Raw genomic sequence first — 26,033 nt, forward strand, 5'->3', positions numbered from 1 at the left:
TGATGTGTAATAATGGCACTTGGAAAAATGTAATGTTTTAATTTTTGTGTTTTTATTATGTAAAGCACTTTGAACTGTCTTGTTGCTGAAATGTGCAATACAGATAAAATGTGACTAATTGATATGTTAACCTTCTAGTTTTCTTCTCAGAGTTTAGTGCCTAGATGCTTCCCTGATTGTCTTCTAGATGGACCTACTAACAGAGCTGCAGTCCTTTCATCTGGTCACTCCTTTTGTCTTTAACATAGAAAGTACTCTTGGATCAGTGTGTTTGTTCCTCTGTCTCGTTTCTGTCTTCTCAACCCCCAGTCAGTTGTGGCAGATGGTGGGTCGAACTCAGCCTGGTCCTGTTGAAGGTTTCTTCCTCTTGAAAGGCAGTGTTTCCTTGTCAGAGCCTCCACATGCTTGCTCATGATGGATGATTGCCACAAAGTTTACATCTTAATGCAGTCAGTCGTTCACTGTTGACATATGCTTGCTCAGGAGGAGAGATAACAAAAAGCCAACAACTTGATGCGAGCAACTGGGCATTATATGATCAAGTGAATTTGATTACACTGTATTAATATTACAGTCAAATTTCACTGCATGTAACTGAATGTTAATGTGATATTATGACTTTAATAGAGTGAAGATAAACAAATTTCCTCTGAATCTGGAGTGATATGAGATTCAAACTTGTGATTACTGATTAAGTCTGTTGGAATCTGGTGCTATATAATGCTATATAAATGAAGCGAATTTAATACATTTATATTTATTGAAATTGTTCGTTATCTAGGAAGAACAATAACATAGGGACATATTACTCTAAAAATCTGCACAATCTTGAATAAAACTCTGTTCTATTGCTGACTAAAATCCACTAAAGAAGAAAATTGACTCCAAAACAAAAAGTAGATTCTCTTAGTAAATTTGTGTTTTTGTTTCTGTTAACTATGTTGCAAAGACTTTTGTAAAGTTTAATGAAAGACACAAGAAAGTTAATTTCAAGTTTAGTCTTCTTGGTTGCTCTAACTGCACAAAAATTAAATAAAATCAGAATTTCTTTTCTGCCCGCTATCTAATTCCAAAGGGTTAACAGCAAGCGGGATGCTCTGCTGGGGAAGCGCTAATCAGCTCGGAAACATTTGCCAGCCTTCTGGCAAGGTCACGGGGTCACCGTATTTGGGCTGGATGTCCACTCGGCTCCTCGTTCCTTCCCCCTCTCGCAGTACAGTCAAGTCTCCCCTTGGGCCCTATAGGCCCTGCAGGCACAATCATCTCATCGCCACTATAGGCTCACAGAAGCTGGCTTTAATCTATACAGAGCCCTGGGATGGATTGCGGCTGTCTGTCCATCAGCCTGTCAGTGCGTCTTGCCTTAAAACGTACAGAGGTGGCCCCCAGACCAACGCAATCGACTCAGACGGGCCAGGACTCGGCTCGCTGATTGGTCTGCAGAGGTGTCCGGCAGGAGTCCCTCCTGATGTTTGACCAGCTGATTGATCTGTCAACAGCAGCCGCCCGATGTGTGTCCCTGAATTTAATTTTGGAATTCATTTCTGGGAGGCGTGTGTGAACAAAAATGATGGACAGTCCCAGGATCCGAGACAAGGATTGAGGGTGGAGGGGAAGCAAAATTGATATTTAGATTTCTTTCCACAGTTGCTATAGTGCTCTTGTTTTTCTTCTTACTTTAATTACATTTTTAATTTAAACTGTTAATGTTTGGTTTTAACTTTAATTGTAGCCTCGGGTGCTGAACTGTTTTTCAGCATTTTTCATTGCTATTTTCATTCTTCTAAGGGCATTGTGTTATTTCACAGCTTTTATTATTCAGTCTGGTACAAACACATTTTTGACATTAAAAAAAAAGAAAAAAACATGACTAGACTTGCAAAGGGAACTTTTAATTTCCGCATTTATCAATACCCTGAGAACCCTCTGCTGTTAAATTAATAGAACGTGTTGAAAAATGCCGCCGGAGTCAGGCTGTGAGGTTGGGAAACCCTGATCCATTTCACAGCTCATAAAGAGCGACAATGCTCCTCTGAGTGGGGATTGTCCACTACAGATTTTCCCCACCGCTCTGCTTTATGCCCTACTGCATCCGAAATGCCCATAAAACCCGAGACTATGAAACAAATGTGAACACAACCGCTGCCAGGAAGTGAGGACTGATTTGATGGGAGTCTTTTTTTTCTTTTTTGGCCCCTCTGGCCTTCCGCTGCAGACATGTGGAAAGGAGGGGCTGCTTGGATATGCATCACAAAGGCTTCCTGTGTTATTGATCTGCAGTGGGTTAAGGCAGTCTATCAGCAAATGTCCCCCTCTCTGGGAAAAAACAATAGGAGATTAAAAACACACAGCTTGCCGGGCGGGAGGCTGCTGATGGGCCTTTATCTGGGCCCAAAGGTCACTGTGTACAGATTTAATCCACTTTCACTTAACAGCTTCATTTAAGGCACCTCTCATGCAAATAGTGACATTTGAGTAAAAGGGCTTTTTTTTGTTAAAACAGGAAGTTGAAACTAGCATCTACATTTAATTTTCTAAATAAATAAACAATTAAAGGCATACTGTTCTACTCAACATCTAGACTGTAAATGAAAATTTATCAGCTCTTAATTACAACACCAGAGTTGTAAAGTCAGTTAAGATTGTGTTTAGATGTAGAAATAAAATTCTGAAGTAAAATGTTTAAACAGTGTTCAATGTTTTAAAATAAAATCTTAAACCATTACTTTGCTGAACCACTTTTCACTTTCCACATCTGCAGACTGAATTTTCTGCCCACTCTTTTTACAAAATGGTTCAAGTTCATTAATTTTATTTGAAGAGGTTCAGTGAACTGCAATTTTCAACTCTTTCCACAGAACCTCACCTACATTTAGTGCTGGACTTTGGCTGGGATGTTTTAACAGAGAAAAAATGTAAACCATGATGTTATAACTTTGGCTGTGTTTATTGTTGCAGTTCCACCCCAGTCTGAAGTCTCTTGCACTATCTTGTTCTATCCTGCCATTGATTCTGACCAACTTCGTTGTCCCAGTTGAAGAAAAGAGCCCCAGGGAATTGTCTGGTGGGTTCCTTGATCTCCATCCTACTGTTCACTAATTTTCTCTGCAATCTCTGCAAATGATTGTGCCCCAAATTCTTCCTAACACAAACATGGCAGGCAATGCTGTGCATCATCTTCGTCAAACTGTGACACAAAAACAGTGTCTTCAGTCAGATTTGCTGTAATACAAACTGCTACAGGAGTTCCTTCCTGCACCCTTGTAAAAACGCATGGAACAATTTCCAGACTTATTTGTAAAATAAAACTGCAAAGTAAAGCATCTTTAAATAACACTTTTATATTTTATTGAAATTTGCAGCTCAATGCTACACACATTTATTCGTTGCTTTAATAATTAATCACAAACTTATTATAAAGTGGCTGCTGCACAGCTTTGTTGGTAAATAACAATAGATGCAACACATACATACAGTCAAAACAAATACTTTAACTGTTGTAGTCTTAACTTCAAAATGTTTCTAAAACATGTTCCTAAACGTGTTTTTTTCTTTAAAAACTAACTGCACAACTCGTCACATAAATGAAAAACATGACTTTAAATCAACAAAGTGCTTCAGTTGCACTGAGGTCAGTACTCAATAGTGATGTTTAGGCTCGCTGAACTTGCGCTTCTTTACGGCTGATGATGATTCCTGACTGCTGAGGATGTCATACTGAGAAACCTGAAAACAGCAGAAATTAGTTTTTGAATGCCACATTCAAAGCATTGACGTGCGGTCAGGGGAGACAAGTGAAGCAGAGCCTCACCTGTCATAATGGAAAAATATAATAAAATAATTTATATTGCTTTTATCACCCTGTGGTTTGTACTGTAAAGTATTTATTTTTTATTTAGCTTAACCAATTTTGATTATTTTTTCTTCAAAATCGCTGAATTTTCGCATTTTCCCATTCAAATATTCGGAAGCGCAGAAGGTGAGGCAGCAGAGAGCTGAGCCTCACCTGGGATTGCGCAACTCCTCCCTCCAGCGTTGTCCGCATGCGCAAAATTTCCTTATGTAAACATGCAGGTGGTCTACATTTGTATATCTGATTATGATAAAGTTAGTGCCTCACCAGCATCGCACCTCACCGCACGTCACTGATTCAAAGTTAATAGTTCGTACTTTAATAAAATGAATGATTTGGTTTCTCACCGTCTTTTGCTTTGCTGCTGTTGGCTGCATATTCTTCACAGTCACATTTGTCCCCTGCTAACAGACACACACACACATATTTATAAAAACCAGGTAAACGTGTTAAAAAAAACAAAAAAATATTATTCCTGAAGCATAATCTTACACAGAAAAATTCAACCTTTAATTTAAGAACTCAGATTCAGCGGGGGGGAGGGAGGATAACACATTAAAGAATAATTGTTCTTAAAATCCTTTATGCCACCCTCAACAATTTTAATAAAATAAAGATGTTTATAACTTGATCAGAGGGAAATTTAATGGGTAATTTACCATTCTCTGGGGTACCATTATAAGTTGACACAGCAGCCCTTTTTTTATGGCCACGCACAGTCAGGAGGAGGGTAATGAACCATTAGATCCTACATTTAAGCAGTCGTACAGGAGATGTGAAAAGAATCCCTGCACTCAACTTTATCTGAGCCGTGTGCTATAGGATGTAGCTTTTCAACAACAAACACTTCAGATTGATCTAACATGAAACAGCAGATGAATATATGGAAAAGCAACTCTGTTAAGTACAATGGATCATCTGTGATGAAGTGGGACAGTCTGTCTTCCAAAGGCCTGGTAAACTATGGTTAAGTACTAATATTGGTTATGTTACGTCTGAATATTCTATTATAGACAGGCAGTGCTACAAATTAATTCATTATAATAATAGCACATCTTCAAACTTAATCAAGTTTTAATTATTCACTTTTGTGGCATACCTCTACATATCCAATGGTGCACTTGAGATATCAATGTAAAATAAGACAACAGCTGAGTTCGGAATATTTTACAAATGAATTGCAGAAGAAGAAAAGCAGTATCACATTTGATGTAGCTAATTAAGATAATCTCTCAAATGTTCAATGAAACCAATAATCAAAATTATGAGCTATCTGTCCTCATTATAAACACATTTATATTGTATTTGCAAAGTTACATGTTAATGCCATACATCAACTATATTTACTTACCAAATATGTAATCAACACTGAAATTTACCATCTGCATATGTGATTAAAAATAGCTGAGATATACTCAAGTATACATGCATGAAATCTGGTTGCTTTAAAGAGGATTATTTCAAAATCTATTTCATCCTAACTATAATTAAGATCTGTTTAGGGCAAATCTAATTATGATTTTTTTTCCTGGTAATTCCCATAAATTCATCTGGGAGGTTTCTAACCCTCAGAATTTTCCAACCTTATCACTAGCTGGTAGAGAGCAAAATGAAACTTGTTGGTTGATTAATTTTAACTGGATGACCCACCGTAAAGGACTTGATTATCCGTCCACTCCTGGTTCTCTTCACACCCAACTCCATGTCTGAGGCTTCTATTATCATAATCTGGCACAGGGGAACAATGTTAACAAATGTTTAATGGCCTCAAACAAAGATTTTTAAAACTATTCCCTAACAGGCTAACATCATTGTGGACTTCTCATCATTTCAGTGATGTTTTTCTATCTCAGGATCTTGTTTAACAGATGTTTTTTTTTCTGAGTTTCCACTTGGCAGTAATGAAAGTGCATCAAATGGCACTATTATGTTACACAATTAGTGCTCTTTACATGTGCAATTCTGACTGAAAGCAGCTATGCATAATTAAACATGCATCATACATAATGTGTGGATTAAGTCTCAGGGAAAACAAACATACCTCTGGGACTTCTGCACTTCTCTCATTCTTCTCATGAATGTCCATCTGGATCTCTGGAGGTAAAACAAAAAAATTAAGTTATTTTAACTCTACTTACAAATCAAACCATGTTTAACTTCAAAGGAAAATAAGTATTTCAAGTAAAAATTAAAGATTCTCACAAAAAACAACAACAACAAAAAACATGCTTATATAAATATAACTGAAAGCATTTTATCCCTCCAGGTGGAAGACAAACTTTATGGAATCAACCGTTCAGAAAAATAAATTTCTTTTATTCTCTTATCTAGGTGCCTGCACATTTTTATTTCAGCAATGTTGTATTTTAAAACTATTTTACTATCAGAGCAAAGGTTTTTATTTTCAGCATAATGCAGATTTTTTTTGAGACACATGCCAGACCAAGTTTGACTCTGTAGATGTAACTATGAATTATTACCTGTGTTATCGACGTCTGTAGGGTAGTTTTCTGCCTCCTCCACTTGTTCCAACTCAGGACTCTATAGGTTAAAACAAATTTTCTGAACACCAGGTTTAGAATTAATATTGCTAAAGCAATTGCAGCAGGCTTCTCTGTCTCATTTTTTTAAGAAATGTTCTCCTACTTGTTCTCCTATCTTCACAATCCATTTCTCCTTCACAGAAACACTCTCTTCCACCTGCAAACATGAAAAAATAAATAACATAACAGTCCACTGAGGGAAACCTCAATCATGAAACCACAATCCAAAAACAATGCTGCAAACATTGGTCTTTTCAGAAAACAAATTTTCCATCTGTCTGTCTATCAGTGTACCTGCTCCAGTCTGCGTCTCTCTGTGGCCATGTCAAACGTCACACAATGGTAAGGCGTGGCAACTTTGCCCATTGTCAGTTTGACCGGTTCCTGCACAAACTCTATTGTGTTTCCTACAGCCTCGCTGAAGCCTGGAGGCTGGTAGTCCTGAGGAGTGACTTCAAAAAAAAGGAATAAAACACACTAAAGTCAAACCTTTAAACCATAATCAAAGGAGAATGAAAAAGAAAAGAAAATGGGTTTGGACATTTTTGCATGCAAATGCTGTTGAATTAAAAGATCTGGTGACATCTAGTGGGGCATTTGTATGCTGCAACCAAATAATTACTCCTGTTCCTTGATTAAAAGCTGAAATGGTCATTAAATGTCTGGTTAATAAAGAAAACCTGAGTGTAAAAATGAAATATTTACATTAGCACATTAATTTTGAAAAGTGCTTTTAGCATATAGTATGCGGGACGGGAACCTAAATTCAGTGGTGGCGCTTAGCAGGTTCAGTCACTGTCAGTGACTTTGTCTTCTTCATTTCAGAGATCAGAAAGCAAACCTGGTAGTAAAAATCAAAAACTCATTATGCTCCAGAAGAAAAAATGCTGATGTTGTATCTGGGATTGATAATCCAGGGTGGTGTCACTCTACTGCCTACAGTAAAACACCACTGAGATTAGATGTGTTTAAATTCATCAGATCAGTTCAATGTGCAGCAGCTGTAAGTTTTCAAACCCATAAAACAGAACAGTGCATTTCTGATCATGGAAAGAATTCTACTCATCTGAATTACTATATTTTAATTGCATATAACAAGTTGCTGCTTTTAAAAGTCTAAATGCTTCATCAATATCTGCAAAAATAATTGATAAAAATCACATTCAAAAATAGAATATATATTTGGATACTACTAATGTAGGAACACTGACATCAATAAATAAAATCGTCAACATGCAGGCTCCACAAAACAAAGCAAAAACCCTAAAACTTCATAATGTAAAACTTAAAAAAACAAAGCTTAAACCTGCTGTTGTTTGCTACTTCCATGCTCAGCTGGAAGAACTTTTCCTTTCTTCAGCTTGTCTTACCTTCATCGTAGTAACCCAGCTTCATGTTGAGGCACACATTTTCTGGCAAAGGACCCAGACTCTGCATCAGAGTGTAAAGCTTCCTCACCAGCAAGATGCCCGCTTTCCTCGTGTTTCCCAAAGACATCGCTGACAACTTCTGGTTGTTTATGCTAAAGAAAAAAAGAGGAAAACACTAACAGAATCGCCTAAATGTGCATGGCCTCTGAAGTTTATAAGTGGGATGTTGGAACATGCGCAAACCTTTATGCCAAGGTTATAGTGACCAGTCACTGTGCATGTTGGGAAACAATTTTCTAGTGCAATTGTATTGATATTTATGTACTAAAAGAAAATACACTTACTATTCAATTTGTTAACTTTAAATACATTGCATTGCACTAAATGCAGGAGTTCAAATTTTATTCCAACCAAAGATAAGAAGAGTTTGCAAAAAACTGACTTGTACATAAACTTTCAGAAATTTTCTGGACCCAGTTACTGCAATTTACCTTTCAAAATCCACTTGTGTTCCTTCTGTAGTGTACTGAATCTTAAAATGGTAATACTCAGTCACTTTCTAAAAGAGAAGAAAATATGAGTCCCAAAAAGTACAAAATATTGGTGATCAATGGCAGAAAGACCTTTTGAGTAGTACCTGAGGGTTGCTTGGGTCAGTATAGATCTAGAAAAAGCCAAAAGAAAATAGAGAAATTTAAAAATATAGATTCATTCAACTTTATTTGAAGAAAAAAGAACAAAATGAAACTTGATAATTTGATGTTCAAGTTCTCTAATGTGTAGGTCAAAATTTTCATTATACTTACAGACATTATGACCGCTCGCAGCTAGATGAAAACATAAAGAGGAAAAGATTTTGTCCACAGTAGTTTTGATATGAAGACATACTATGTTTGTAAAATGAATGTATGTTTATGATCCAATACGACTAAACCAGATGAGCATTGCAAACAATCTCTCTGTGGGTAAAAGACTAAATGTGACTCACATATTTCTTCTGGATGGCATCAAAGCAACCCTGCATCCTGGAAAAATTGAAAAACAATCTGTTATTGTTACTGTAAACATAAAAATGTTGTAGTTTAAAGTCACAAGTTCTCTTTAGAAGCAAATCAGGAAGTATATTAAACAAAAACTGCACTCATCTGCAAAATGTAAGTATTCTTAACTGTGCAGCATCAATGAGTTTTTATGACCCCAAGGGATTACAAAAATAAAAACAAAATTATTTAAATATGCCACTCATCCTGGTGTGTTAACTTTTAATTTGTGTATAGTTTACCATTGAAGTATCTCTGAAGTTCCAGGACAGTCAATGTTTCCTTTCAGGATCATCACTTTCTGATCTGCAGAAACAGAAGTGAGAACTTGTAAACATATCCAGAAAATAAACTGAAATAATTGATGCTGTGAATGGCAGAAACGTTTTCAATGTGGTCTAACCTTCGACGTATTTACTTCCATAGGCTCTCCCTGGGAATATGCCCCTGAGGTATGTGATGCCAGACACAGCGATGGCCAGAAGCTTCTTTACAACAATAAGCGACTGTTGCTCAGAGGCAACCTCATCAGGGAGTACCTGAGCAGCCTGCAGGAGCAAGAAAAACAAGTTTGGCTTATTTATCAGAAGCAGTGATGCATTTGATATAATTTTATCAAGAGCAAGTCAAAATTTTAACTAATTTTTATTTGCTATTGCAGATTTAACACTTAAATATTTCAGGTGAAAATGTAAAAGAAACATGCCAAGAATATAGTTTGTCTATTTTGCAAAAGTGAAACTTCAGAAACATATACTTCAAACAGTGTCTATTTTAACAAAAAAAAAATACCTATGCTTATAATGATAAATTGTGCTACAAATTTGTCCTCTTCATTGCAGTTTACTAGATAACTGTATTTGTAAATGCCAACTGTACCCTTCCTATTATGGTCAAGATACAATAAAAGGCTGGAATCGCCCTTTTTTAAACTTTCACAAAGTAAATAAAAATTTCACAGACTTGCTTTCAATTATTCTGATGTTAGTGTTGAATAACCTACTCCAAATTTGAACAGCTTTATAGTTTCCGAGCTGGACCCATTTTAATGTGGTACAGATGCAACAAAAAAACAACAACACTAAAATAACCGTTGAATTTTTACAAATCAATGTTTCACAAACAACAAACTGAAATATCTGAAATAACATTGCTAGCAAATAACATTGCTAGCAATGTTGAATAATCTTGTCCAGGTTTGAAGAGTCTAATTGTTGTTCCTGAGAGTTCTAATGTGGTCTAGGCGCAAAACCGTGCTAAATCGCCCTTTATTGAACTTTCGAGGATCAAAAAAAGATTTCACAAATCACAAACCGAGTTTGAATAATTCTGCTATTAGTGTAGAATGATACAATTTGAGTTAGAAGAGTCTTTAGTATTGTGGTTTTAAAACCAAAGCACATTTAAGATTATCAATATCGTAAAAATAATTCGCCGTTTCCGACTCGGAAGCTACAATGGGAAACGCTAGCATTTTTATTAATTATAGTAAGTAAAATTACCTGTGAAGGCCTCACTTGCTGAACATAAGCCATTTGGTGGAAATTATAAAACACAAAAAATCTGCAAAGATAAAATAAATAATAAATACATTCTGTAAATAGGAAACGAAATCTATTAATCTGGCATTTCTAAATGATAATTTAGCTAGCAGACGTTAGTGTAACCTGGTTGTATTTCTAGCTAGCTAGTTATCCAGAAACAAAAACTGACATTATTTCAACCTTTGGAAATTGATGTGAATTTCTTACAAAATGATAACACTGAAACTATAGTAAAACAAAAGTAGAGCTATTTCTTTTCAAATAAATTAACAACTAACTTTTAAGTAATAGCTTCAGGGGTCATCAACGATAAGAAGACTCTCCAACACTTTTTTATTAAAACTCAGCCAATCACGGAGCAGGAAGCAATGACTAAAAATTATGGCACAGAAGGCTTTCTATGCGAAAGACTACGCTATTTTAATCAGCTACAAATGTTGTGAAACTATTCAACAATGAATATACATATGTTCAAATAATTTAATAAATTATTTTTTAAAACATTACATTTTTGTGTTTCTTATATACACTTTCCGCTGATGCAGTGTAGCGCGGCCCCCCGCATTACCTCTGGTGGCCAAATTGAAAACCCATTGGAGCATTGGCTGTCAATCACAGCGCGGGAAGAAAATAGGGATAGTTCATTGGCTAAGAACAAAGCACTGTTAGCACCCTATTGGCTAAAGTGCGTGTCAATTTGTAAACAGGACTTACCTCAAGTAATGACGTCGCATCTCGTTACGCCATCTTTGTTGGGGAGCTGTCGTGTTTAGAAAATCAGGATTAGGTTCAGTGCAGGTTTATCTAACGCTGCCTGGTTTATTCAACCCCTTGTGTTGTGTGGCAAACGGACTTACAGCTGGTCCACCGCACTCAGACAATGTCGTCGGAAAACCTCGACTCGGACACCCAGGTGGAGTACGAGGACGAAAAACAGGTGGGTTTTCACTGTTAACCGCGGAGGGTGCTAGCGAGACATGGCTAAAATAAAATAGCTCAAGTGAAGTGTTTAAAATGCTTAGTGCTGGATACGAAATGATAAGGCTACCAGAGGACATGTACAGCTGTTATAAGCGGTTTGCTGTGTAATAAGACAGTTATGTACATCAGCTGTCAAACGATTCGGTGCACCCAGCCTGGGTGTCACTTTGTTTTGTCCCGTTCTTGTGTTATTGGTTGAAGACTCCACAGCAGCTCAGGCCTCATTGGTTTGTGCTGCTAGTTATTCACGAAAAACTACAAAACTTGACATTCTGCTGCCTGTAGATATACATATAAACAATCAAATGACTGCAGTTTAAATATCTTAAATGTGTCCAATGGACCACTGCTCCTCCTTAAAAATGCTGTGGTTTCTGGGTAAATTATGCTGCAATCTATTTATTTTATAGTTACAGCATGAATCTGGAAATTACATTTCAGTTGCAAATTGGACAACCATAGTGATTTACTAATTCCTGTGCTTACGAATGGGAATTGGTTCCCATTTGGAAGTTTGCAATTAACCCTCATAACACATAAAAAACAAATGGCATAGTATGTATTCTAAGACCTTAAAATATGCTAATGTCTCTTGATGTTTATTGTTTAACTCTGTGACACCGAATTCCCTGAGAATGATGCAGAGAGAAAAGCAGATGCCATGTTTAACAACTGCATGCTGTTAAATTGTCAAATCAAACTTGGGTGCTGGTTGAGTGGAATTTTACAGCTTTCTACATACAAACACAGAGCTGTAAAAGCAGTCCCACAGAATGTGGTGTGGAATATGGCTGTTTCACTGCATTGAGACCAAATATAGTAGCTCATAAATTTCTTTCCATGGGCCCAAGTGAACCAGTATCCACTGAGTCACACTCCCACCCTTCCTCCTAAGGGAATCTGTTCATCGGCTTCAGTGTCCTGAGTCACATTTTATCCCTGGCCCAGCAAGCTTTGCAGACTGAATCATCTATCTCATATCCATAGTTCAGGTACAACCAGAATTTTCTGTAAGAGCGCCAGACACAGATTGCTTAAATGACTTTAGTCCCATTCACTCTTCAGAACTGTATTACTTCCTTTTTTTCTGTGGGGTTTGAGATCCAGGTCAAAGTTCTGTGAATTTCAGTAATAAAGGGTGAGGCATATTTTCATGGCCTCAATATTTTACTTTGACTGGCACTTGGATTATAGTCATCTTACCTGACCGACGTGTATAAGCCTGCAGAGACAACTCTGTTGTTTGCATTGTGTTTATTACGAGTTTTACTTGCCCGTTCACTGTTCATAAAAAGAAAAAAAAACATACTGGTATTGCAAGAAAGTGTCGTTGTAAAATTATTCTAGGCAAGAAAGTGTCATTGTAAAATTATTCTAGGCATAATGTTTCACCCTTAAAGTGGGCTTATTTGTGGTTAAAATTGATTCTAATTAGATTTGCAAAAAGAGACTCTTTCCAGTAGAAATCTTTAGAAAAGACAAATTGCAAATGGAAAATTGTTCCTTAGTAGTATAAGCTTCACAAAGCCCCTAGGTTTTCTCTTTTATGAAATGTTTGTTTGTGGAAATGTCCTCTTCAGTTATTAATTCTCAGGCATGTTGGTTGAATGAGAAAGAGCACTAAGAGAATGTTCATGCTGTGACTCACATTCTTATGAAGTATCTCCAGCTCCCACCAGGCTCTATCATAAATCTAAGCTCACTTTACAGAAGTAGGTTACATTTTTCAGCAGTAGTTTTAAGTTGATTTTTTTAGGTGAGCTTCTCTTTTTCAAAACAGAATATTTGATGTCTTGCTTGGTACTTTTTTAAACCCGAAAAGAAATTAAAATAGGAGTTTTTGCAATATTACTTGGTTTGATGGTTATGCTTATTCTTTCCTGATGTTTTATTGGGTGACATGGTTACAGTTTGTTTGTTTTTTTCCGTCTGTTCTCAGGACTCTCAGGAGAAAAATGCAAACCCAGTGAAGGCAGAGGAGGCCAAGCTGAAGGCTAAGTATCCCGGTCTGGGCCAGAAGCCTGGCGGGTCCGACTTCCTGATGAAGAGGTTACAGAAAGGGGTGGGTAGCCATTGGTTGTCCACTACATGGCTGGAGAGACAAGTGCACGTTAGTGTAAACTGGTCACAGCTTTACTGTCTGTCAATAAGTAAGAAAAACTGATTGTTTCGTCTTGTTGATGCTTTTACTGTACGGTAATTAATCCAGTTCCTTGCAAAATCAATTAAAATCTTTTTGTCACTTAATTTTCTAACTAACATAACATTCAGCTATTTAAAACATAGTTAATGAGTACTTCATGTTGCTTACAACTAAAACTCCACCTGCGGCTTGACAAACAAGAGGGTCCTGCAGAGGATGGTGAGGGGAGCTAAGAAGGTTAATGAGAGAGTCGCTTCTCTATTTCAAGGGTTAAAATGCAGGGCAACAATGAAATGACAATAAATTGATTATCTTTCTTTCCTTTTTCTTTCTTGTTTTTTAACAATGACGATACATTGATTTTCATTCTTTCTTTAATTTTTTTTTTCTGGGTCCTTTCTACCTTGTTTTTATTCTTTGCTATTTCTGTTTCTATCTAGCTTGTGACTTTCATATCACAAAATGTTTAGTGATGCACCCACCTTGCTAATGTTTAATTTCAGTGATGTTTGCATGTTACCTGTATAAATCCTGACCGCTGTAGAAATATCTGCAGTGGACAGGCTCATTCACTCTTAGATCTGTAAGTTCGGTGACTGGAAATGTAAGGAATTTGGAATTAAAAAATGATGTTAGAACCCTGGAGATGCATTTCTTTGCTGCCGAAACCTAAACTTGTGGTATATAAACGGATCACATCTGTCTGGGTCCTTTAATTTGTATTTTAAACAATAAACCTCTCAGGTTGTTTTCCTCTTTGCTATGACTTGGTAAGCTCTTGCTCTTTCCACCTCCACATACTGTAAACCACAGCAAGCTCATACCTCTGGAGGTTGCTGCAAGTCATTCTGGGAGATGTGGGAAATCTCTGGCTAAGAGTGGGAGTAGCCAGGGCAGGCCATGGGAGAATGCAGCTATTTTACATCTTACGATTATGAACACCAGCAGGGAATGATTCATAGATTAGTGTCTTTAAACCAGATTAAACAAAATATAAACTTGATGCTTTTCATAAGTATGAACCGAAGTGTTGCAGTTGCTCCAAATCTGATTCCAGGTCTGCTCTTTGATTTTATACAGCAAAAGTACTTTGACTCGGGAGACTACAACATGGCCAAAGCCAAGGTGAAGAACAAGCAGCTTCCTGTGGCCGGACCTGAGAAGAACCTGGTAACCGGTGACCATATCCCAACGCCGCAGGATCTGCCAAGAACGAGGAAGTCATCTTTGGTGACCAGCAAGCTAGCTGGCTAGCCTTCGTCATCCGAGAGGCATCTTTGACACCATCCCCCCAGGACTCCACCTTACCCCGTGTTCCCAACATGTCCACTCCTTTCCTCTCCTCTCTCTTCCTTTCTCATCCCTAGGCACCACTGGCTTTAACATATTGGGCAGAGTTGTATAAGTTTAAACTCCCATTGTGCTTGTATGTGGGTGGTCTGGGCTTGGGCGGTGGTTCGGGTGGCCACAAAGCCGCAGCCCTCTCTGCCTTCGCACCACGCACAGCTCTGTTCTGTCTGCGCACTCTGCTCCACCGCCTCCCTTATATCTTGGTTTGTAGTGTTCCAAGATGCATTACAGTAGGTGTGTGTCATCAGGCAGGGTTGGAGGGGCGGATTTAATGCACTTTGTATTCTGTATAGTGTGTTTAGTTCTCTTTTTATTGCATCCTGAATGACACCAAAACAATGTGTGTAAAGGCGTTAGGAACCGTGGCTGCAGTTTGTTCTTCGATCTTTGCGTTTCTATCCTTTGCCGGTGGCTGACTTAAGTAGTGGGGAGGTGTCGGAAGAAGTATGTGAATAGTCGCTTGCATACCAAATCAATAAGGGGGGGAAGGTAGTTTTGACCCACTTTTGGGAAAAGAATGGAGCATATGAGGCATCTCACATGTCAGTCAGTTTTATCCAATGGAACCTGAGGTCATCAGCTGCAGCTCAGGCAAATGAGAACTGAAAACTTTAGATTTTTGCCTCTCTGCTGATGTTGTCCCACCCCCTCTGCTCTTGTTCTCGCTAAATATGCTGCATGATTGTTAAATGACACAAAATCTAAGTATTTTTAACAGCAGAGGGGCACATGCTTATTGATTTAGGTGAAATATCAAAGCAAACACTGTCTTGACAATCCACTTACACGCACACATATTTGCATCTAGACAAAGTGTTTACTATAACCTAAAAGATTTATGTGGGGGTGGGAGGAATAGAAAAGCTCTGTATAGAGTTTATGCTTCGATAAATCAACCTTGCACAAGCACGTAATTTGCGTTAACCGTGGTGCTTTGAGAACTAGTCCAGATAGCATGCCTTAGAGAATCAGGAGCGCAGAATCAACTAATTTGGGATTATATTGTTGAATTTTAGGCTCAAAGTTGCTTTGCTTTAAAAATAAAAAAAATCTTGATAAAAACCCATACTTTAGCTGCCATGGTAAGCCTTGAATGGACTCTCAAAAGTGTTGTTTAATTATCTGTTTGGCGCTGCAATGTGATGGGGCAGAACTTCAAAACAATTAGAATTTTTTGCAACGTTGAAATATTTGATCCAGATATTTTTCTCTTATTTATCCATAAAAGTCATTTTTGAAGTGACAAAAGTAAGTCATTAGTTTCCAGCTAATAATATGGAGCAGCTCACGTGCTTCATCGGACTGACGAGAGTGATTTTGAAGGCTATTCGTAACACTTTCAAAATGTGTGTCATGCTCATTCATCACAGGCTAACAAACTACCAACAGAAAACACTAATAAATAAACTATTTTGTTTACTTTCCTACATTGTTGCTGGAATATAGATCTACTACCTGCACCTTGCAGATTTTTCTTCCCAAACTGACTTGATTATTGTTATCAGGGGGTCTGTGTTTAAACAGCAAGCAACCTGACAGGCGAAGCTTCAAAAAGCTTTGCTGGCTTTTTCGAGTGGCTTGCTCCGTGTCTACAAGAGCACATAGCTAAGCAGAGAGGTTTTATAACACATGATGAGGGGGCAAAGTGTGAGCATGAACGACGTGCCACGTCTATCTGGGATACAGCCTGTAAAACAGGTTAATAGAACGATTGCAACATCTCAAGACTTTGAATGTGCACCCTTACACGCAAGTCAAGAATTTAAACTGGATATGTGCACTTAATCAAGGAAAAATAGTGTATATTACTGCTTCAGGGAACTTTCACCAACTTACACTCCATCATGTAGGCGAAACCCACCACATCTGCAACCTCACTTTTTAAATGTGTCAAATTTGCAGTGTGTGAAAGAGAAGTGACCTGTGCATATGATCTTGTTATGGTGCTGTATGAATGCAACACTTTTCTTCGTCTCATCTATTGTAAATAGACTTCAACAGGATTTGACTTTTGTTGTTCCCACCTGCTTTTCGGTCTTTTTGTAGCCTTAGCTATTTCTGATTCAGTGGTTCCTCTCTCCTCTCAGTTCTAACACTACTTCTGCTGTATATCGGTGTTTTGCAGAGGCTACATGAATCTGTTTGATAATGTGTGTAAATGCTGCTGATTCAAGGACAAATCTGAGATGATACCCTGTAAAGAATGCCTGTCCTTTTAAGTTTGACTGCGTGATTTTTTTTTCTCTTTTGCAGTATTTCCGTTTCATAATTATTTAGCTTCCGAGGAAAAATCTACTGGATATAAGACTGTTTTTAATTACCAATGATTAGCGCTGAAACGTTTTTAAAAAAATGTTCTTTCCTTTGCCATGTTGACTCACAATTTAGCATTACCTGGTTTAAAATTTAACATTTTGTGCTTTCAGAAAAAAAAATTACTTGTTGAAAATGAAATTAAAATGCATAAATGTTGATGCACAGAGCAAACCAGAGGAAATTGAGTATGTTTTAAACGTCATAAACAGGGTGTTTCATCCAGAAGAGAAATATGTGCCAGAATGTATAAACAAATGACAGGCTATGTACTCTGATACATTTGTGCTGCTTTTATCTTTGTGTTTTTTTTGTTTTGCAAGCAAGTGTTTCCCATTTTTTGTTGTGTTCTTTTATTGCATAATTGGTGTATTTCATCCTAATTCTGGCCCAAGATAGCTGCAGGGAGGTCAGAAGGACCCTTCCTTCTTTAAAGAAGGGGGCGGGGGGGTTACATGATGAGGATCACTGGAGAACAAAGGAAACATTTTGACACTTCAGAAAGTACAGGGCTATTTGGAATGTTTGTTGTGTGGAAGATGAGAGGATTTTTGTCAGTATTTGAAATAAACTTTTACATTAATAAAATATATAGTTGGATTTTTTTAGTTTTTTTTGCAGTTGAACAATAGATGCAACCATAGGAGGCCCTATGCCACAAACCTTAGAAGCACACGCACCTTCGTAAAAGAATGTCAAACGATAGGACATATGAGCAAATACACCGACTTTTAAGATGTAAAACTTAAACTGGCCACTAGGGGGAGCCAGAGCAGTATATTGGCTGGGTGCAAAACGGTGACTTTCCACCCAGCCAGTTCCGGTGAATTCCAGTTACTTCCACAAGTGAATAGAAAACGCTTCCAGAAACTGAAGCAAATAAAATATAGTACGGAAAATTCCAGATATTTACACAAGTATATAGAAAGCAAATCCAGAAACAGAAACCAAGCTATATAGAAATTTGATAATTATTTACTTTTTTATATATAAAACATAGATTGTATATAAATTTTGATTGTATTGAATTGTACTTGATTGTATTGATTTTCGTTGAGAAGATTGAAACTGCTAATATCACAGAATAGAGCTGAGTTTTAAGTGAATATCTAGTTTTATGAAATAGCTCTCAACTTCAAATTATTAGTTTGTGAGCACAAACTCGGTAGTAAAGCAAATTGTTGTCTTTTTTTTTTCTTTTTATTAAACGGGAGCTTCCGTTGAGGGCGTGTCAAGTGACGTCAAAAGGAGGCAAGGCAGCTTTTAGTATTTATTGGCCCCGTTTGCGTGGGTTTGTTCTCGAGGACCTGGATCGGGCAGAATGAGTGGAATATAGATTGACTTATTTTACTAACTACCTAGCCTTTTCTATTAGCTGAATCTTTTTTGTTGATCAGTTAATCCCAATTCAAATGAAAATATGACAGCTAATTCGACAAACGCGTTAAACTATCTCATTTTTTCTCAAAATGGAGTCGGGAATGGACAAACACACTACGACCAGGGACTCGGTGTGCCTGAAGTCGCAATGGGCTCCAGTGTAGAATCTCTTCATTCGCCTAAGGATCCCTTCATGAAACGCCCGACGAATCTCGGAGTGAATGGATATGTTGCGAAAAGCCTTCCGACGAGCAGCGACGACAGCGACCAAGGCTCTCTGCCATGCACCCCGGCGCAGCACCCAGACAGTGAAAAAGACGCGACGGCCGTAGGTGCGAGCAACCAAGTGCTGGATAACGACACAATGGAGCTTATTAGCAGTTTTCTGAGAGACTTTACGGGACTTTCAAAGTGTCGGTGGAGTCAAAATAAAGCTCTATCTACGATGAAAAGGGTGGTGGAGGACCTTTTGTCGAAGCACAAATATGCATACAATGGTAAGTAGGCGCCATTGTAGGATTTTTCCACAGTTGAGTCATAGCCTGCCTCACCCACAGGAAATATTTACAGTGTATACTTCATAAAACAGGATGCATGTTTAAAACAGCTGTTTTGGGGCATTGTTAGCCTTTTTAGCCCTTATAGACGTTCAAGGAAGTGATACTTCATTTAAAATGTACCCCTTCTACTTGTTATGCAATTAAGCGGAAGTAAAAGAGTAACGACATGAATGCTTCTCTGGATGTAATCAAAATGGATCTCTGACTGCAAGTTATTTCTCTTCCTCTCAGGTATGGTCAATAGGCTTGCTCTGGATAACGAGCCGGACGACATGGAGTTTGTTACGGAAATAGCAGAGAGTCTCTTTTCAGACGGGATCACCAACTGGGGTCGGATCGCCAGCCTGGTGACGTTCGGGGCTGCGGTGTGTCAGCGCCTGAAGGAGAGGGGCAGAGAGCACTGCGTGGAGCTGGTGAGCCGGAAAATATCCACGTATCTTCTGGCAAACCAGCGGGACTGGCTAGCAAAAAACAACTCATGGGTAAGTTATTGCAACACTGCTGGCTCACTTTCCTGTGGATTTGAAACTAATGTATTTTTTTATTTGCTTTATTTTCAGGAGGGCTTTGTGGAGTTCTTTAGAGTATCGGACCCGGAGTCTACAGTGAGGAACACGCTGATGGCGGTTGTGGGGGTCGCTGGTATTGGGGCCACCCTAGCCTTTCTTATCAGGTGAATTTGCTGGACTCTGAGAACTTAAAGGACTCTCCTGTCACCAATTTCTGTTTTGGATCCTGAAATGGAAGTTTAAGTTTGTGAATATCTTTCATCATTTGTGGCTTAATGGTTTTTTTTCTAAACACATTTTTGCCACATGTGTTTTTTTTTTTTTTGCTGTTTTTTTGTAAAGTAATATTTAAATATGAATAAATTTATTTTTTTAATGAAAATATATTGTATGTAAGATGATTATGCTACTGTTTAGCTAATTTTTAATTTAAATCTTTTTTGGGGGGTGGGGGTGGGCCAATCTGTTTACAACTAGAATTACTTGTGATTTTATTAAACATTTTTAATGAAACCACAGGCCAAACCAATAGAAACTAGAAACATAACATTTTGCAGGTATGACACCCATTCCTTGAAAACTTTGGTGAGCATTTGGACTTTTGTCTGGATATTTCACAAACGTTGGGGGGTAGAGGGATTGATTTGCACATAGTATGTCATTGTTCAAATTGCTCTGTCGAGAGGCACCAATGGCTACATTCAGATTTAAGCTAGAAGCATATGTACAGAACAATAAAACAAATTAAACTAATTGTTTGACCTTTTGATAATGTCTTTCTGAACAGGGATTCTTGCTTAGTCACATTGAACAACCAATAGGATATGTGCTGTAAATTTCTGACACTTGTTAACACATAACCTCTGTTTATTCACACCACAACCAATATAGCGCTTGCTGCAGTTTCCTCGAAATTTGAGCACCTCCTATTTGACTGAGCTCAGGGCTGCATCTGCAGTTTTGCAAGTTGCAGAGTTTTCTATGCAAAGCTGGTGCACAAGCTCAAAGTGCTGAACTGGGGTCAAAGGGGTTCAAAACATCTTCAGAGTTGCATAACATCCACATCCTGATTCAGACAGGCTTCAGCTACCTAGAAACCGATGACTTAAACATGTTTTATTGGTTCCAACCAAGGATTGACATTCTGCTCATTAATTCTCTGGCACTCTTAAGGCCATAAATATTTTGTTTCTGCCACATCAAGCCTCTAGCAGGGAAAACCATGGTGATGATTTGGGACTTCACCTTGTTTTCAGATCGTGCTATAGTCTACGGTTACAGAACAAACATGACTGTGGAGGATATGAAGGGGAGACTCTCCATGGAGACGATTCACAGCTGACCTTCTTTGGTCAACTCCTGGGAATAATAATGTTGGTTACGTTCTTAGTTACCTGTACATGGCTCATTGAAGAATAGGCTGTTTTGCTCAGGGGAAATAAAGGCTGGGGCAAATTCAAATTGCTGTTTGCAGCATTTACCAAGAGGATTGATTGTACAGAAAGCAGGGAGTGCCATAAAGGAACAGGAAGTTATCCAGGCTTTAACTCTTACGGAAGTAAAAAGAAAAACAAAAAAGATGAGAGGTTTATCTAGATGTTCTCTCGATTTCAGAAGGGAATTCTGCTATAGTGACTCATGGTGAAAGAAGACGAAACTCAAACTGGTTTGGTCAGATTAAATCTTTTGTTTCCAAACCTGAAATCAGACTAATTAAAAATCTTCTGGGAAGCAACATATCTGAACCGCTTCCTTGTTTAACAAAACCATTTTAAGCAAATCAGCATAATCAGGGATATTTTTTTGTACAGTTTCTGTTCTAAATGTTAGTTGCTTGCTTTAAAAGTGTGCATCTGTTGTGGTTTACCAGACTTATCGAATTGAACTTTGCAGCTTCTGAACTACGAGAGAGGCGAGGCGCAGCTGCAAACCGAAAAGCTTTAAAGCAGGTAAATGCATTCCTTTCACGGGATGGTTTTAAGGGAGTGGTTTTAAAACTGCTTTCTGCATACAAAACACATATCTACACAGATAAAGAAGCCCAAGACTAAATTGGCCTTTAAGAGTCTTTGAGAATTTTAAACACTTTTAGTAGTTTTGACTATTTGCTTTACTAAGGAAATGTGTCCTGATGCATGAGAAAATATCTGCAGGACCTAGAGTTTCTCTGTTAGGCCTGAAAACTAATGACTCCATTTCACCATTCTATTGCTCAAATGTTATGTTCAACAGCCTCTTTCTCAGAACTGAAACCTGATACCGGGGAGGAACCGCCTTTTGAGCGTGGGTATTGGTTGCGAGGAAGTCTGCCTCCCTGTAGCAACAGCACGCCCTTCTGTTTAAAAAAAGCACCAGTTTCTGGGAAGTCAGCTGACGCACGAGTTAATAGTTAAACAGAAGTAATCTATAAGTTCGGCGTCAAAGGCGTCCAATACTGAGAACTGTGGTGCTGAGATGAATAGATAGGGTTAAGTTTTCACAACTTTTAGTTGTGCTGTGTGAAGAAGAGACAGAGCTGAATGTCAAAACTTTTTGGAGCTGCTTTACAGAAGTAGACTTCAAGCCTCGTATTTAAACACTGACTCACAGTTGCAGCTGTTTTGTTTATATAATCATCCAGAGAGCTCTGAATATACCTGCTTATTCCAGTTAACAAAGGTGCCTTTTAGTAAAATGTTCAAATGTTTTAAGGCATGCATGTGCTCAGTGTTTAGCGTTACTGTCTCAGTGTGGGGCAAACAGTAATTATTGTGACTTCTAATCTATTTTGCACTTTCAAGGCTTGTTTTGCAGACATTGCAGTTCAACTCCAGCTTATGTTCACATCTTTGGAAACCCAAATGTCTTTTTGGATAAACATTTGCAGGGATTCCCCTGTAATGTATTTGTCCACTCCAGAACCTGCATATTTTATAATTTATGCAAATCTTTGGCTTGAGCAAAAACGGTACCTGAATTAATGGAAAGCCAACCAACATAACTGTTATTGTTAGGGCAGCTGCGTTTTTTTATGAAGGGGATTTCACCAGTTTGGCACTGCTTCAAGACCAGGACCAAGACCAGAGGTCAGATAAGCTCTTAACTTGGAATTCATGATGTCAAGTTGAAGATGTGACGCATTTTACTCAAATTCTAAGTCTAGATATTGTAGAAAGTCATCAAAATCTATTTTTCTCTTCAATATATAGAGTTGAATAGTTGGCATCACACCAACTATTCATCTATAAAACATAATATTTAGGCATGGGTTGATAAAATGTAATTTTATTTATTTATTTGCAGTTTTGCTGTTGACATATGGGCTTGAGCAAACCTATAGAACCAAGTCAAAAATGTTGCACTAGTTTTCAAGTGCTTGATGTGTAGAATATCTTTGCTAAGCTTTTCCCATTTTACTCTTAATGTAGCATAACTTTCAAATTAGCATGGGTTGCCAGCCTACAATCAGCTACATACTAGATCTCTTGCACGCAGGTTATGAACTGTAGCATTTAAACTGATAGCATAATAACTAGAGCTGTCACAATCACACTTGAGTGCCATATTTGGTAGCATATATTATATAGATGTCATTCATAGTTTCATATCCATATTTGGCCAGTCTTTAAAGCTTACACCTGATGTATATTTTTAATACTAAAACGCAGCGTGATGCTTAAAGTGTTGGTTATTTGTATTAAAAGATGCAATTTTCAGTGATGATACCACAATTCCATACTTTAATACTGTATGATGCAGCTCTTTTAATAGTATTTATGCATAACAGTCCTATTAATTAGCAGACATTCCAGGATAGTTCAGCTTTATTTTGACACAACAAAATTTGTCTATCTATTAAGCAAGAAAAAAAACAAAACATATCGGCCTTATTTCAGCCAGCTGACTGGCCACATGCAGCAAAAAGTTATGGAGGAGCAACATTGCTTTACTCTGCTTCACACAGCCCTATGTCTGGCACATTCGCTATCGTATTAAATGGATGTTAAACCTCAAAAAAGAAGTAAATCTTTTGCAGTTTTGAAAATTTAACTTGTTTGCTGCGTATGCCGATTCAATTCTGGTTCAGCCCATTCAGTTACAAAAGTGAATTCATGATTGGGGTCTAAACAATAACTGGGTTTGGTGAAATGAGCAACATCATCATGTTTTTCTGATTATACTGAAGTTCTTTGTTGGGCACTGGACAGTCAGATGTCTTCAAATCCACAATCAAAGTGATTTTGAACAATAAAGTTCATTGTTGGCGTGTGCACTGCGAGAACAAAAGCCTTAAACATGAAGGCAAGAATAACTGGAGATCAGAGGTCAAATGACTCCCATTCATCTGCAGCTCAGTCTGAACTCTTGAACATTATGCTCCTTTTGGTGAGTTGATACTTCAACTAGGATCAAATTCTAGGTGATGTGTCATGTTCCTGTCAAAGTGGAGTCATCGTGTCTCTTGAAACTTTATTCTTTGACTGATGAGCATAGTGCCGTATAACAGATTGTCTCTTCATGTTGGCGGTTGTGCCATACTGGCTGGCCTTAATAACTACAGCATGAGAACATGAGATCTTTGATCAGTCTGTCCATATCACTGGTTGGGTGATATATGGGTGATTCATTTGTTACACCTAGCATTTACGCTGATTTTAGAGCTAAGCAATTAAGCAAAGTGATGCACAACGCAGTAAGTTTTAAACTTTGTTCAAAATAAGGAACAAGTTTGAAATATTCAAGTTTCAATGTTTTTTTTTCTTGAACTAGCTTCTGGCTTCATGTAAACCTTTTATTAAAAAAATCCTTTTGCCAATGAATGTTTTATTGAGTTTTTATCATGTTTGTAGATTTGGTTGAGAAAGCATCACAACTTTGCAGTGTTCTCGTGATAAAAAAGCAAACTTTCTTTTAGGTGAAGTTTGAAATCTTCAGAGAAATACCTGATCTTCACAGGTTCTCAGATTAATTTAAATAACTGAACACAAACACAAAGAAGACACATTATATTATTTATTTATTTTTTATTAAACTAAGATGGATCCTGAAATATTGCCGTGCGACAGACTGGCGACCTGTCCAGGGTGTACCCCATGTCTCGCCCGAAATTTTCGCTGGAGATAGGCACCAGCACCCCTGCTGACCCCACTAGGGACAAGGGTGTACAGAAAATTGATGGATAGATCCTGAAATAGAAAAACCAAGGACTGTGACTGTTCAACAGTGTGTAGGCCCACAATTTGCTGCAGTAACTCAGGGCTCATTTTCTTAGTAAGTTTATCACTGTTAAGGAAATGCATAAGTCTTACCTAAGGTGAAACACTGAGTCAATCAAGAACGAATCAAAATGCATTTTGATTATTATTTTATTAAGAAATAAAGCAAAGAATATGAGCAATGACTCGCTTGGCTAGTCCAGGCAAGTGAAGAAAAGATAAAAGTACATTGCTTTTAATATCCACCAGCCCTCTTACAAAGATGGGAGAAAAAAGGGAGTATCCCATCAGTTTCAGTTTGCTCTGGTATTTGCACCTGCAGACTGTGACCCTGGATGGTTCAAACCCAGTTCAGAAATACCCTTTATTATGTGATTCCAGCAAACTGCCTGAAAAATGAAGGGTACCGTACTTTATAGCTAAAGTTGATTGCTTGATTGATTGATTGAAATAAAACAAAGTTCGACATAACAATCACAATGTCGTTAAGGACTCTAACCTTCTTGGTTTTTCAGTGTTCTGTCAGTTCATTGAGGTTTTGGGGCATTTGCTTCTCATGAACTCTCCACCACTGCTTTTCTATCACATTAACGTCTAGACTTTGACAAGGCAGTTGCAAAACGTTCTTTTCTATTTTTGCTCTTCTTTGTGTTTAGGATTATTGTTGTCTGATAAAGTTTGGCCTGGCCAATGGACTGACTGCCTAATTTTTGACTCAAGAGTTAGGTGCCTACATCCAATTGTTGCAAAACAAGCCCAAATCATCAACCTTCCACTACCATGCTTGATGTTTTAGGTGTTGGTGCTAGTATGCTGCTCTTTGTTTTAATCCAAACTTGATGAGTAATATAATGACCAAAGTGGGAATTTTGGAGCATATGATGGAGTGGCTTCTTTTTTTATCAATTTCTATTAGAACTTCATGGTTCAATTTTGGGGTGAATTTTTTCACCATTGCACAGAAAGACTGACTGCTGTGTATCGTCTTTGTCATTGGCGAATACTGAACTTTTGGAGCCTATGATAAAATAGAACCCCATCTATTCACAATTCAGTAGTCACAGATTTTTCTATGTAACATATCCCTATATTATTTGTGGAAAATTCAGTTTTCCCCCATATTTGTATTAATGTTATATTTGGAGTTTGAACTGTTGAAATAGGCAGTTGTAAGCGTCTTTAGAAAGGGTTGCATGTATTCAAGGATTTCAGCTCTTTGTGGGCAGTTGCAATCAACCCCTATGAATACCAT

The 26,033-nt window shown here is 37.8% G+C and overlaps 3 protein-coding genes across 3 annotated transcripts; 2 read left to right on the forward strand and 1 right to left on the reverse strand.

Moving 5' to 3' along the window:
* Positions 1-3,359: 3,359 nt before the first annotated feature.
* On the reverse strand, positions 3,360-10,341 carry hormad1 (HORMA domain containing 1). The gene is made up of 15 exons (XM_032556938.1): positions 10,309-10,341; positions 9,210-9,354; positions 9,049-9,112; positions 8,755-8,791; positions 8,573-8,593; positions 8,404-8,430; positions 8,258-8,325; positions 7,767-7,918; positions 6,691-6,848; positions 6,500-6,553; positions 6,334-6,394; positions 5,895-5,947; positions 5,504-5,581; positions 4,201-4,254; positions 3,360-3,726 (listed from the first exon to the last, which is right to left on the reverse strand). Exons 1-15 carry the CDS (start codon positions 10,339-10,341, stop codon positions 3,640-3,642), a joined length of 1,092 nt encoding a protein of 363 aa, XP_032412829.1. The 3' UTR covers positions 3,360-3,639.
* Positions 10,342-11,080: 739 nt separating this feature from the next.
* On the forward strand, positions 11,081-17,727 carry ensab (endosulfine alpha b). The gene is made up of 3 exons (XM_032558327.1): positions 11,081-11,287; positions 13,271-13,393; positions 14,555-17,727. The coding sequence occupies exons 1-3, from the start codon at positions 11,231-11,233 to the stop codon at positions 14,726-14,728; spliced, it is 354 nt and encodes a 117-aa protein (XP_032414218.1). The 5' UTR covers positions 11,081-11,230; the 3' UTR covers positions 14,729-17,727.
* Positions 17,728-18,418: 691 nt separating this feature from the next.
* Positions 18,419-20,352, forward strand: mcl1b (MCL1 apoptosis regulator, BCL2 family member b). Its single transcript, XM_032558073.1, has 3 exons — positions 18,419-19,014; positions 19,309-19,559; positions 19,638-20,352. Exons 1-3 carry the CDS (start codon positions 18,558-18,560, stop codon positions 19,752-19,754), a joined length of 825 nt encoding a protein of 274 aa, XP_032413964.1. The 5' UTR covers positions 18,419-18,557; the 3' UTR covers positions 19,755-20,352.
* The last annotated feature ends 5,681 nt before the right edge of the window (positions 20,353-26,033 follow it).

Source organism: Xiphophorus hellerii, chromosome 3, assembly GCF_003331165.1.
Source record: "Xiphophorus hellerii strain 12219 chromosome 3, Xiphophorus_hellerii-4.1, whole genome shotgun sequence".
Taxonomy (NCBI): domain Eukaryota; kingdom Metazoa; phylum Chordata; class Actinopteri; order Cyprinodontiformes; family Poeciliidae; genus Xiphophorus; species Xiphophorus hellerii.